Source organism: Mytilus trossulus, chromosome 5 (assembly GCF_036588685.1).
Source record: "Mytilus trossulus isolate FHL-02 chromosome 5, PNRI_Mtr1.1.1.hap1, whole genome shotgun sequence".
NCBI lineage: Eukaryota > Metazoa > Mollusca > Bivalvia > Mytilida > Mytilidae > Mytilus > Mytilus trossulus.
In genome coordinates, this window is record NC_086377.1 from 19,230,826 (window position 1) to 19,246,327 (window position 15,502).

The 15,502-nt window shown below is 32.2% G+C and overlaps 1 protein-coding gene across 1 annotated transcript in view; it reads left to right on the forward strand.

The window, feature by feature from the left end:
* Positions 1-15,496, forward strand: part of LOC134717701 (uncharacterized) — a 31,192-nt gene extending 15,696 nt beyond the window's left edge. The window contains exons 4-6 of the mRNA XM_063580194.1: positions 1,985-3,037; positions 14,151-14,630; positions 15,489-15,496. Coding sequence (XP_063436264.1) covers positions 1,985-3,037; positions 14,151-14,630; positions 15,489-15,496 — 1,541 coding nt within the window. The remainder of the gene's footprint in view (positions 1-1,984; positions 3,038-14,150; positions 14,631-15,488) is intronic.
* The last annotated feature ends 6 nt before the right edge of the window (positions 15,497-15,502 follow it).

The following is a 15,502-nucleotide window of genomic DNA, read 5'->3' on the forward strand; positions in this document are numbered from 1 at the left end:
TGATGAAAGTCATGCTTGCCAATGTGACAAATTACCAAATCATGAACCAAATTCGATAATGAGAATATTCAAGATCACAATAGTTATCAAAGGTACCTGGATTATAATTTTAATACGCCAGACGCGCGTTTCGTCTACATAAGACTCATCAGTGACGCTCAGATAAAAAAAGTTATAAAGCCAAACAAGTGCAAGGTTGAAGATAAATAAACTCATCATAGATATCAGGACTAGATTTTGTATATACGCTAGACGCGCGTTTCGTCTACAAAGAACTCATCAGTGACGCTCGAATCCAAAAAAACATGTTAAAAAGGCCAAATATAGTACGACATTTGAAGAGCTTTGAGGTTTAAAAGTCTTAAACGTTTTGCCAAATTCAGCTAAGGTGATCTATGCCTGAGGTAACAAAAAAAAGCGTTGAGGACCCAAAATTTCCAAGATATGGTTCCAAATACGGCTTAGGTAATCTTTTTCTGGAATATTCAAATATTCAAAGTTTTGTAACAGGAAATTTATAAAAATGACCATATGATTGATATTCATGTCAACACCGAAGTACTGATTACTGTGCTGGTGATACCCTTGGGGACAAACGGCACAGACGGCCTTCAGTATTCAGCAAAATCCATATAAAATAGTAAGCCCGAAATGAAGTACATGTATATCAAACAGACGGCCTATTGTTTACTACATGTACAAGATTGGAAAAACAAATATAACAAGTTCCTGACTTTGAACAGGCACATAAGAAATGTTACGGTGACAGGTTTATTTTAACGCTAATCGCTACTCCTTATATTGCGTATCAGCCTTAACATATGGTAGCATGATTATCATTTGTCATAAAATTCAGGATATCTAATACTATAAGGAGATTTTATAGCTAACGAGTCCTTATATTTACATTATATTAAAGATACATACATTTGTAGTTGAAAATTCTTTTAAAAAGTAACATCATAAAAATACTGAGAAAATCAAGTTGGAAAGTCCCTTCCCTAATCCCATTTTAACATTTATTCACATACAGAACAAAATGTTTGCTAGCCCCTCTCTGAGATTAAGGTAAGACTCTGGCCCGAATCACCTAATTCTCAAATAAATCGGAATATTTGAGGACCCTCAAATTGGTACGGAAAAGACTCTGGTTGATTGTCCCAATATTTTATCATTATAGAGAGATATTATTATTCGGTTTTCATTTAGTTTTTAAAAAAGTTAAAATTGCTTCCAAAAGGTTCCAATTAAAATGTTTCACTACAGCATTTGGAATAAGTTTAAAGCTTCTGGAATAAACAAGTCGCTGCGGTGTTCATTATTTGAGATGTGCTTATTTGTATCGTCGTTGTGTTTGTGTAAGGGAGTGTAACACCTAATTCACGTATTTGTCCTCAGGGGTGGAGTGAAATATATTTGTTTGAACTTTTTAAAAACTTACTCGGAAAAGTCCTCAAACTACTTGATTTTCATAGTTTATCATTAATGTGTTTACTAATTGATGTTATTTGGTTATTAAACATTATATACCTCTATTAGTATAAGACGCAATACAGATCGTATGTTTGTATAAACCTACCCGAATAAAGATATGTAAAGTTTAAACATTTTAACAATGTTTATTGTTATCCTTGTTGGAATTTTAATGTTGTCACAATTTTCGGTTTAGATTTGACAAAAATACCTCTATTTTTTTCTGCCAAGCCCATGTTTGTTTGGGTTTCGATTTTTTTTATGAATATTTAGCACAATTAATAGCATATTCACAACCGCTTTGAATGCATGAACATTTTAGGCTCATGTGAAGTTTATCATACATTTTAAAATTCGCGATCTTTTTAAAATACAACTAGCATATAATAATTTCAATACTTTCTGTATTAAAATCTAGCTGTATGCACTTAAATGTTTCACCCTAAATTTCGTCTATTTGTTATGTTGATTTCAATTTTGAAATATTAGATTAATAAATGTACGTGCTTAGTTCCAGGTTTACATTTTGATATAGAAGGCAACAATCCATATATGTTTCCATGTAACACGGCTGACAACAAAACAGTGTCGACAAGGATGAGTGAAAGCGGTATGATTTGCAGACAGTCTCAACACAGCAATAGACGGATTTATGGAGAAAAAGGATTCAGTAGAAGGAAAGAATATCACTTGGATATTATACTTTTAATTGAAACTAAAATCAATAAAAAGAAAAAAGAAAAAAACATTCATTTTGAGAGAAGAGACGTAAATGATATCATATTTGAATTTGGTATAACAACTAAAAAGGACGATAGTTCATTATACTTGTATGAGAGGAAACATAATTCATGGGTAATAACAGGATATGCATGCAAAAACGATGTGGGAATTTGTTTGCGAACTAATGAAAAACAACTATTTTCCGAAAAATCAATATTTAAGAGCAGGAAAAATAAAAGCTTCAAAGAAGCTTCTTTTACAGTTAAAATTGAACTACAGAAACGTAGGTGTGAAATATTGTCAAATGATGTCCCTCTGCATACCTTCAAAAACGTATCCAATGAGTTTTTTGTGTGGCCTGTATATGGAATTTATGATGACAAGAAATATATTTCGATTACAATAACATCTGCAGGTCAGCTGTTTGACAAGTCAACACTCTTCCCTAATGTTCCTTTATTTATATCCGGAGAAAAAACAATATTTGCTAACCGAAATTCAACACCTGGTACAAAAACAGCACTGTTTAATGAGTTCCAAAGATTTGTTTCGATTAAACCCTTAGATAACTTTCATCGTTATGAAAACATAATTCACATACTGGATATAGCAATTCCTGAATTTATAAATTTACCAAATAATACTGTACTTCTAGAAATTGGATTCATGATAGAGACTCCTAACAAGGATACTGTGATCATTGAAACAAAGATTCTCATCACTAATAGCTTCACGTATTACACAAGCGTGTTCGGTTTAAAGAAGTCAGTGGCTTACTGCATAGGAGATTCGTTAAACAAATTGAAAGTATGCAGTCTGGCAGGATGGTTTTCCGGTTTGCGTAAACTAAGTTTAATACTTAATTTCGACACATTAAGTTCGTCTATAATATTCTCATTGTTCAATGAAATGCCTTTAACTTTCATGATCTTATCTAAAGAACCTTGGGTCACGATGCCACGACTTTTAATCAGAAGGAAGTGCGAATTGAGTGAACCTGGTATTATTATTTCTATTCGTGCTCCTAGTGTATTGGATCATCTCTTGCATAGTAAAAAAAAGTTGTAACTGATATGTATTTAGAAATTTCCATTTTTAGTCTTTTTTACATAAGAATCGTAAGTCAAATTAGTTCCGCCAGAAAAGATTGCGTCGCGAAATTATAATAATAATAATAATTATACTTAATTGAACACCAAGATTGAAGATTGCAAGTGGTAGATTAAACAACGATCTTATCACCTTTATGAATGTTTTATGAAAACAGTAATCAATTAGATTGCCTCTTGATTTTATGGATGTGACGCTGGTCAAGCAGCTAGCAATAATATACAACGTATATAAAAAAAATAACCTTTGACACAACAATATAACCAATATTGAATAATTTAAATTAAAAGCCAATATCTCGTAAGACCAAAGAAATGTTCACCAACTGATTTCATATTGATAAAAGGTTCTGTATCTCAGACTTCATATATTGCATAAAATATAGTTCAGTAGACCTATTCACAAAAAAAACTTATGCGTAAAAATCTTACGATTAAAATATTTAGTTGAATTGTTTAGGAATATTTTAGACCTACGATTCATCTTATTCTTAAGATTTGTTGTGAAACGGGCTACAGGATATTATGTAAGTTGTTATAAATAAGTGGTGTGTTTATTGTAGTGATTTGAAAACATATATAAATAAATGTAACACAAATACAACTTTTGTCATGGTCAATATTGAATCTAGCCCATTGGATATATTTGTCAGACATTTGAAAAATATTGTTAGTTAATACAGAATCACGCACTGCATGTAAATATTATATATCTCAAAAAAAATCAAAACTAATATGAATGTTCAAATACAATGTTCTTGTATGTTTATAATTACTGCATCAATACTAAAATGTGGTTTAAGGTAAAGAAAAATCAAAACGGAAACTCCCTTCACAAATAGGAAAATCAAAAGCTCAAACATATCAAACGAATAGAAATCAAATGTCATATTCCTGCTTTCAAACAGGCAGTTCCTTGTGTAGAAAATCGTGGATTTAATCGGGTTTTATTGCTAGCTAAACCTCTTAATTGTGTGTCAGTCTATTAATATTCCATTGTACTGACAACAATGTATATACAAAACAAAAGTACATAATTCATTTACTAGTAGTAAAAATGTAAAAGTTGGGATTCAGTCGTGAATAATTCATTAAATTCAAACAAACAGGTGTGTCAATAAAGAAAAAAAACCATTCAGACATTCTACAGACTAAGCCCATTGACAATACACTAAAACAATAACTATGGCATAATTACAAAATGAATGAATGATTGATTCCGAGCCACAACAAAATGATATCCTAGTAACCAAAAGTGGACTTTAAAATAAAACTTAAACATATACCAACAGAAATGAAAAAAAAACTTCCAAGGGGCACTACCTACGAGACATAGAAGAATTATAAAATATCATTTTTTTTGTTTAATCATTAATGAAAACGATAGTTTAATTGATAATGTCTTGATTAAAATACACACGAAACGAAGCTACAAACTAGCGAGCCCATGCCCTGTAAATAATTGTAAATTATTGTTTGTTTTAAACTTTTTTAATATGGATTGATTTTTATACGGTTTGGTTGTATGTAGGTATAACGTCGTCGTCGTCGTCGTCTCCAGCGTTGTCCGAAGACGGATGCTTTCCGGATAATAACTGTAGTGTAAGTGAATGAAAATCGATAAAATTTTAACACAAGATTTGTTTAGGAATTAGAGGCAAAAAGGGCACAAATAAGCGTTTTTCTTGGTTTCTTCACAAAAACTGTAGTATATTAAGTAAATAGAAATCTAAGAAATTTAACCACAAGAAGAAGATAACGGTTGATTTTTTAGATTTTTTGTCTCAACAGTTTAAGGCAGGTGACTTATCTATCTAGTATAATATCTTTTAATGGCTTACTACACGACAAAAAAGGTAGTATTGGTTGTGTCCACTTCTGGGGTATACATTGTTTGAGGCAACTTGAATTTATCACATGGCTTTCAAGCACTGATTTTGCGTAAAGTTCTTAAATCAACTGAAAAGTGCGAATCTTGTTTGCATACTCAGTGTTGTAGGCCATAGGGTTTACGGTCTGCTCGTGTACACTACCCAATCATGATGGTCATCAATGTTGAAGTCATAAAATGAGAGGTTTGGCTACACAATGCTCCATGTTCTACCCCTCATTGTTCTTGAAATGTTCAGTACCATGTCAGGAATTCGGCAGTTGTTATCAAATAGATCGTTTCTATGAGTGTTGGCGTTTGGTTTTGTTGCATTTTAGTGTTCCTGATGTTTCCTAGTTTTCCTTTGTGACTCTGACTTGTATTCTTCTCTCAATCGATTTACGACTTCTCAACACGAGTATACTGCTGTTGCATTTAATTGCTCTTAGAAATAATCCTAGTGTGAAATATGTAAAAGCATTGTACTCGAAAATGAATATAGGTCTAATTTTTCGTACAAAATTTATTTAAAATTTTATTTTGTATTTTGACATGCATTTGCGTTAGCAAAGTAATTTAGTTTAATTTATTGACGGACATTTAACAAATTGATTTCAATTGTCAACTAAAAAGCAATACTATATCTTAGCCTAAAATTAAGTACTTACTGTCTTTCATTGAATAAATATGTTAATAAGGATAATAGATCGGGGTAAGTTTTACTTATATATTACTTTTTTACATACTCTCTCCTAAAACAAATGCTTGAAGCGGACATTTGACACGTATAACTGTATCAGCTAAAAATTTAAATAATATACGAGGCTGATAAATCTATAATACTAAAATTACGAGGTCCAATTTGTCAGCCGTCATCACGTAAAAACGACGAATCAAAGAATTCAACTTTATATATAACTTATATAGTACAAATATGTAGATTAAAAATTACACCACTCCAGGCCCTTTTGTTTTCCACGTAATTAATATTGCCAATAACTAAGAAGTTCCGGGTCGAGTCCGATACCGATACAAATAGTATATTCATCTGTTACCTATTACCTTATCTGTATGTTCCGCATTTGACAGGCGCACCACCAAACGGTGTATTCAGGATATGCAAATACACGGGTCATAATCACAAGGTTGACACTACTAATTTGTCAAATTGTTACCTATTGTAGTATTTTAATCAGTAAGACTTTATAAGATAACAATACGAATACTAAAAATAAGGCGTATAGGGACAGTTTTCAATTTGTTAGCGGGCATGACGTAAAACATCGTATCAAAGAATTCAACTTTATTTATAACTAATATAGGACAATGCTGTTGATTAAAAAAATACTCCATACCAGAAACTTTTGTTTTCCAAATAATTAATATTACCAATAATTGATAAGTTCCAGTTAGACGGGTTCAAACAGAAAGATTTGAAAGCAGAGAAAACTGTGATAACTATCTTATAATCGGCATGACTTTATCAGATGACAATACTAATACAAAAATAAGTCTTGCGCATAGTTATATACTTTAATTCAGTCACGGACCCGCGAAATCACGGGTGTGTTCTAGTAGTATATATGGATACATCTGTTGTAGGGTTGTCACTGACTCAGACGTACTTATGAATATAATTGTTTTCTGTGACTGTATCTTACATTAATTGGTAGGATCCTTTACTATAGATGATTTAGCTGATCTGTAACAATAACATCTTCATGCCTTATATATCATGTACTGTAGTACGCCGCTAGATTAAAACTGACGTGGAAAGGTAACACATGCCCACCGAAAGCTCTTTTTTGAGAGCCCAGGTGGTCGTGTGGTCTAGCGGGACGGCTGCAGTGCAGGCGATTTGGTGTCACGATATCACAGTAGCATGGGTTCGAATCCCGGCGAGGGAAGAACCAAAAATTTGCGAAAGCAAATTTACAGATCTAACATTGTTGGGTTGATGTTTAGAAACTCGTCTAAACATCAACCCAAAAATGTTAGATCTGTAAATTTGCTTTCGCAAATAATATATATATATAAATACGTCTGAGTCAGTGACAACCCTACAACTGATTTATCCATCGGCTCACCAGCAGTAATGGTGATACAAGGATGTGTACATTATGTATATACAAATGGTCTATACAGCAACCCAACAATGTTAGATCTGTAAAAATTAATTTGCTTTCGCAAATATTTTGTTTTTCGTTCGCCGGGATTCGAGCTCATGCTACTGAGATATCGTGACACCAAATCGAATTAAAGGTTCCCTGAATATATAGATATATATAAAACACACGACCACCGAAACCTTTATTATTGTAGAGCACAAATGGTCGTGTGGTCTAGCGGGACGGCTGCAGTGCAGGCGATTTGGTGTCACGATATCACAGTAGCATGAGTTCGAATCCCGGCGAGGGAAGAACAAAAAATTTGCAAAAGCAAATTTACGGATCTAACATTGTTGGGTTGATGTTTAGACGAGTTGTATTTACATTATGTACACATCCATGTATCACTATCATTGATGGCGATCCTATAAATAAATCAATTGTAGAGTTGTCACTGACTCATACGTACTTATATATATATATATATATATATATATATATATAACAAGCCAAAAAGGGTACAACATCACCATTAAATAACTATAAAATTAACAAATATTAGATATTTCGGATAACAGATATCCTTCTTCAATAATAGCACGATGTCAAATGAATGATGTCAATATATTTAAACTGAGATACTTTTTCTAAATCTTGAATTTATACAATTTAAGCGAACACCACAGACGCTGATACAATTTTAAAATTTCCAAACATGTCTACTAAATAAAACCAAACCATAAACTATCGAAATAGTGATGTTGGTTCTCATTTTCTCGGAATGTAGCATGCATTCCTTTTCTGTAGAGTTCCACACAAATTATTTTTTTCTCCCAAAACTGGAAACAAAAACTAAAAAACTAAAAAAATCCATAGCTCCCCCCCCCCCCCCATGAAAATCAGATGGTTGATGCCTTACTGCAATCTAAATACCACATATGTCTGGCATGATATTTCTCTCCTTTTTCTGTTACGATTTAATAACAGTTAGTTAATTGGTATTGTTATCATTTTTGTCGAGCCTTAGTCGAAAAAGCGAGACATAACGATCATACATTCCGTCGGCGTCGGCGGGGTCCATAAATATTCACTCTGTGGTTAAAGTTTTTGAAATTTTAATAACTTTCTTAAACTGTACAGGATTTCTTCCAAACTTATTTATGACCATTAGATAGTATCATAAAGTAAATTTTGTAAAAATAAAATTCTATATTTTCTGTAAGTTTCCTATGAATGGACTTTTTCTGCCGGGAAACATTACATTCACTCTATGGTTAAAGTTTTTTAAATTTTAATAACTTTCTTAAACTATCCTGGATTTGTACCAAACTTGGACAGAAGCTTGTTTTTGATCATAAGATAGTATCCAGAAGTAAATCTTGAAAAAAAATAAGTCCATTTTTTCATGTTTTACTTTTGAATGGATTTAGATTTTCTGCCAGGAAACAACCCATTCACTCTGTGGTTAAAGTTTTCAAAATTTTAAAAACTTTCTTATACTATATTTTTTTTTGTACCAAACTTAGACAGATGCTTGTTTATGATCAAAAGCTAGTATCTAGATGTACATTTTGTTAAGTCTGTGCCCGAGAGTCTGTGTATCTACATTTTACTTATAAATGGACTTAGCTTTTCTTCCAGTTAACATTACATACAATCTGCAGTTAAAGTTTTTTTTACCTTTATTAGATTCATTAACTATCCTGGACGGAAGCTTCTTATTTACAATCAAAAGATAGTATCAAGAGGAATATTTTCATTGATTTGTTTCCTCTTTTTTGTTGAGCCTGCAATTAACAGCCAAAGTAGGCGAGACACTGGGTTCCGCGGAACCCTTACAAAATTACACACTCAAAAGTGATAATGATGTTTGACGCTCAGTTTTATTTGAATGGATGCAGCCTGCATTAGCGGATCTGGTATGCGGGTAGAGGGAGTTTTGGTGGTTGAAACCCTATTTTTCCGATTTTTTTTATATTGTGGACGTTTCATGGTGTTCCGTGGTTTGGTTCCCCTTTTTGCAGAAAGGCGGGATCCGCACTTGGTCTGAAAGCGTCAATGATAGTATGATGATCCGATCATTCATCTGATTTTTTATAGTTTGGTCTTATGCTGTGCTGTGCTAGTTTTGGAGAGAAATGAGCACACACAGACATTTTTAACCCTGCCAAATTCTTTAAGTCAAGAGTCGTTGGTTCATGTCTGTCATATATGTTTTTGGTAAATTGTTTTATTATGAATTAGGCCGTCAGTTAAGTTCGAAATGTATTGATTCTTATGTTTCATGTTGGGACCTTTTATAGCCGACTATAATTGCATCTCCTTATTTTAATATTGAAGATATAAATGTGGTTTGATAAACCAACTGTTTCGTTCATTTGTCGGATGCTATAGTTGGGAATATTGAAAAGTTTCTTAATCGTGACATTGATATAAAACTGGAGGCTCTTTACGCTCACCTTGGTCTATGTGAATATTAAACAAAAGAAGCAGATGGATTCATGAAAAAATTGTGTTTTGGTGGTGGTGATATGTATGTACATCTTACTTTACTGAACATTCTTGCTGCTTACAATTATCACTTTCTATAATGAACTTGGCCCAGTAGTTTCTGTGGAAAATGTTACCGATAGTAAAAATTTACAAATTTTATGAAAATTGTTAAAAATTGGCGATAAAGGACAATAACTCCTTAGGGGGTCAATTGACCATTTTGGTCATGTTTGACTTATTTGTAAATCTTACTTTGCTGAACATTTTTGCTGTTTACAGTTTAACTCTATCTATAATAATATTCAAGATAATAACCAAAAATAGCAAAATGTTCTTAAAATTACAAATTCAGGGACAGCAACCCAACAACAGGTTCTCTGATTCATCTGAAAAGAAGGACCAAGTGAGCTTTTCTCATCACTTGGCGTCCGGCGTCCGTCGTCGTCCGTCGTCGTTAACTTTTAGAAAAATCTTCTCCTCTGAAACTACTGGGCCAAATGAAACCACACTTGGCCACAATCATCATTGGGGTATCTAGTTTAAAAAATGTGTGGCGTGACCCGCCAAACAAAACAAGATGGCTGCCATGGCTAAAAATAGAACATAGGGGTAAAATGCAGTTTTTGGCTTATAACTCAAAAACCAAAGCATTTAGAGCAAATCTGACATGGGGTAATATTGTTTATCAGGTCAAGATCTATCTGCTCTAAAATTTTCAGATGAATCAGACAACCAGTTGTTGGGTTGCTGCCCCTGAATTGGTAATTTTAGGGAAATTTTGCTGTTTTTGGTTATTATCTTGAATATTATTATAGATAGAGAGAAACTGTAAACAGCAATAATGTTCAGCAAAGTAAGATTTACAAATAAGTCATCAGGACCAAAATGGTCAGTTGACCCCTTTAGAAGTTATTGCCCTTTAAAGTCAATTTTTAACCATTTTTCGTAAATTTTATATATCTTTTACAAAAATCTTCTTATCTGAAACTGTTGGGCCAACTTAATCCAAACTTGGCCACAATCATCTTTGGGGTATCTAGTTTAAAAAATGTGTGGCGTGACCCGCCAAACCAACCAAGATGGCCGCCATGGCTAAAAATAGAACATAGGGGTAAAACGCAGTTTTTAGCTTATAACTCAAAAACCAAAGCATTTAGAGCAAATCTGTTAAAGGTTAAATTCTTCATCAGGTCAAGTCCTATCTGCCCTGAAATTTTCAGATGAATCAGAGAACTGGTTGTTGGGTTGCTGTCCCTGAATTGGTAATTTTAAGAGAATTTTGTTGTTTTTGGTTATTATCTTGAATATTATTATAGATAGAGTTAATCTGTAAACAGCAAAAATGTTCAGCATAGTAAGATTTACAAATAAGTCAACATGACCAAAATGGTCAATTGACCCCCTAAGGAGTTATTTTCCTTTACAGTCAATTTTTAACAATTTTCATAAAACTTGTAGATTTTTACTACCGGTTACATTTTCCACAGAAACTACTGGACCAAGTTTATTATAGATAGTGATAATTGTAAGCAGCAAGAATGTTCAGTAAAGTAAGATGTACAAACATATCACCATCACCAAAAACATAATTTTGTCATGAATCCATCTGCTTCCTATGTTTAATATTCACATAGACCAAGGTGAGCGACACAGGCTCTTTAGAGTCTCTAGTTTATATCTATTGTACACATTTTGTTTTTGTCTCTGATATAGTCACAATAAAAGGGTTCCTTGATAGAATCTTAATTGTCAAAATAACTGGTTATATGCTTATTTTCACTTCAAATACCATATATGTATATAATAGGACAGCAATAAACAACCAATGCAATGGATTGTTTATTCTCATAAAACCATGCAAGTACAAAGGTTACAGAGAAGTTGAAAAATAATATACATATAAAACAAATTATGCATTTAAAATGCATAAAATTCAAAAATTTCGGATGAGATAACATATTAAAGAATATATATATAGATTTTGATAGTCAAGTGTAATAGTTAAAATTGTATAAAGAAATACTTCCTATAAGTATAGGTATGGTATATAAATTATGGTTGTTAAGAAGGAGTGAGCTTACTATTAATACATCTTATAAAATTGCAGAGATTTCTAAGTGTCTTTGGTTTTTTTAATTAAACAGTTTGTTTAATGCAATAGTGTTATGTCTTGGTATTAGTTCATTTGGGATGAATCTTCTTCTTTCATCTTGTAAAGCCGGGCAAACAAAAATATAGTGGTATTCGTCTCCGATATCACTTTTCGTACATATTGAACATTTTCTATCGCTTTTGTCAATGTTATACCATCTCCCCTTTTCTATTGGCAGTGAATGATTCGATGTTCGGAATTTACAAAGTGTATATATATCTCGGTCATTTATGATGTTGAAATAATTCTCAAATTCAAAATGTTCCTTAAAGAGCCTATACGTAATGCATTTTGATGTGCTCTGGATAGCTGAATTCCAACTTTGTTTAAACTGGTCAATTAATCTTAGTTTGATACTTTTTGGTAACCATTTGGTGAGGTCTGTATTTTGCACATAAAATAAATTTGAAAATCCGGCATTGTCCAATATATTTTTAATGTTCTTTATCCATAAAATATCATCATTGTGTGTGTGATATCGGGAATATACAAATTTGTATAAGATTGATGATAACTTATTTTCATCTATAAGCAGCCTGCACCAATATGTTATCATTCGACATTTAATGCTTATTTCCAATGGGTATCGCCCAGTTTCACCGTACACAATCATGCTTAGGGTAGATCTCTTGAGGTGTAGTAAATACTTTAAAAATTTAAGATGAACTTGTTCAATAATGTCATTTTTTCCAAATCCTTATACTTCACATCCGTATAGAAGAATTGGTTTCACCAGTTTGTCAAATAACTCTAATTGGCATTCAATTGATAAATTACACTGCCTTCCTTTTTTAATAATGTTGTACATAGCTTTTGTTGCTTTTTCTGATAGTATTTTCTTTGCTGTGTTGAAGGATCCGGATCTTGTTAACAATAGTCCAAGGTAGTTACATTCTTTCACTATTTCAATTTCAATGCATATACAATGAATTTAATAAATTTGGCCAAGCAATCAGTCTACAGGAAAGCTCCGAGTGAGTGTACAGGAAGGCTCCGAGTGATATTACAGTAAACTTGCGAGCGATTGTACAGTCAATAAAAATATCCGACATGGAGAAAATGAATATATTAAGATTTCTACTGAGACAATGGCTTTGAAACTTTCAGACAGGTAAGACTATATATCAGAAAAGGTACATGTGAAAATTCAGGTAGCAAACATTGATTTTTCGATGTTTATTTGACATTTTTGATCGCTGTTGTGTGACAATTTTGATCGTTTAACACGGAGCTCCACCATTCTAAGGAAAACGCTTTGATGCATATTATTAACTTTTGAAGCAGAAACGTTATATAGTAACATAAGAGTTCGTCAAAGTTTCCATCAAGCAACTTGTTATTTTGCGAATGTCGGAGCACCGCTTGACAGTCTCCCGAATGACCAAATTATTAGAAAACCGTACAGTTCCGTTCCCACACTGTGAATATACAAGAAACACCATCAAACGTACAGTTTAAATATTTGTTGCATATATATAAAAAGATTATTTGTTTAACTTTGAAGGTAAAAACTATGAAAATTAATACTAGGTTTTATATTACGAACATTTTTTTAATATGTCATTCAGGTTTAGGATGATTGTGGAATTTCCATTTTTTAAACTAAACATATTATTTATTTAATATGGAATTGTTGTTTCAACTACCGGATAAAGAACTAAGTCGAAAAGCCCGATGTCTATCTAATCTTTATTGCGATATTTGCTAATTATCTGAATATGTCAAAATTAACAATTAAAAGGATAATTAAAAGGAGCAAATGAATGAATCGATTGCAGCTTCTGCAAATAGAGCACTTGGCCTTGTTATAGCCAAGTGCAAAATTTTAGGTGGTGTTACTCATAATGTCTTTTTAAAATTATATGAGAGTTTGGTGCTTCCAATTGTTGAATATGGTGCTGGTATTTGGGGTTGCAAAAATTTTTCTTTTATAAATGCCATCCATAATAGAGCTTGCAGATTTTTTCTTGGAGTGGGTAAATATACTCCAAATACTGCAGTTGCAGGGGATATGGGGTGGATACCTTTCTTTCAAAAACAATGGCAATGCTTAATTCGACTATGGTGCTGTTTGAACAATATGAGTTCTGAGCGTTTAAACAGAAAAATTTTCATATGGGCAGACATTATGAGTAAAAAACATAAGTGTATAAAAAATTGGAATTTTTATGTAAGGAAAACGTTTTCTGAGTATAATGCAGAACATTTGTGTATCATTACAGATTATGTTGATAGTACCTCAGTTGTCAATACTGCTATGTCTAAAATGTTTAGTAAATATGTCGAACAGTGGCAAGGCAATTTACAATCAGAGAAAGCTTTATCTGGTAAAGGGGGTAACAAACTTCGCACATATAATTTGTTTAAGAACAGTTTTGAAACGGAAACTTATTGTAAAATTCCAAAGCCATTTTCGCAAAGGAGTTCTTTTGCCAAATTTCGATGTGGTGTAGCACCACTAAGAATAGAAACGGGGAGATTTGAAAAATTAATTTTAAAAGATCGAGTATGTGATAATTGTACGAATGTTTTAGAAGATGAAGCCCATGTTATTTTATCGTGTCCTTTGTATGATGATTTTAGAAAAACATTATTTGATGAAGCAACACATTTTAATAGTGAGTTTATGTCTTATGATGATAAACAGAAATTAGTGTTTTTATTTACAGATAATAATATGATTCGTAGCTGTGCCAAAGCCTGTAATCTTATTTTAAATAGACGTAGAAATGTTTTATACTGTAAATAATGTTAATGTCAATATGTTTTATAATAGATGCATTCTTTATATAATTTTTAATGTTATAGTCTCTTATAATTCTGTACAGAATGGCTCTCTTTTTATATTTATATATTTTTACATTTAATGTAATGTTGTATTATATATTATTGAGAGATGAGACTTAAATAAAATATTGAATTGAATTGAATGGTTATTTATTTTAAATTGCAACAAAATAATGATTGAGGGGAACTACATGTATGCGTAAAAGAATATTTAACCCCGCCACAATATTTATGTATGTGCCTGTCCCAAGTCAGGAGCCTGTAAATTCAGTGGTTGTCGCTTGTTTATGTGGTACATATTTGTTTTTTGTTGATTTTTTTACTTAAATGAGGCCGTTAGTTTTCTCGTTTGAATTGTTTTACATTGTCCTATCGGGGCATTTTATAGCTGACTACGCGGTATGGACTTTGTTCATTGTTGAAGGCCGTACGGTGACCTACAGTTGTTAATGTTTGTATCATTTTGGTCTTTTGTGGATAGTTGTGTCATTGGCAATCATACCACATCTTTTTTTTTATATATTGATGTTTTCTGTGATACACGTTAATATTGTTAAAAATGAGAAGATATTGAATAGATATACAATGTCAATGATTACAAAATAACAAACAAAACATAACGAATATATAGGTTGATTCGGTACATTGGGTTTAACATTCCTGCGTGATAATTCACATTGCACAGCCCAAATAATATATTAGTGTAAACAATTTTGTTTATAATTACTTTTATTGACAATAATAACATAAACATAACAATATATATATGACAGTTTATTAGGATTGG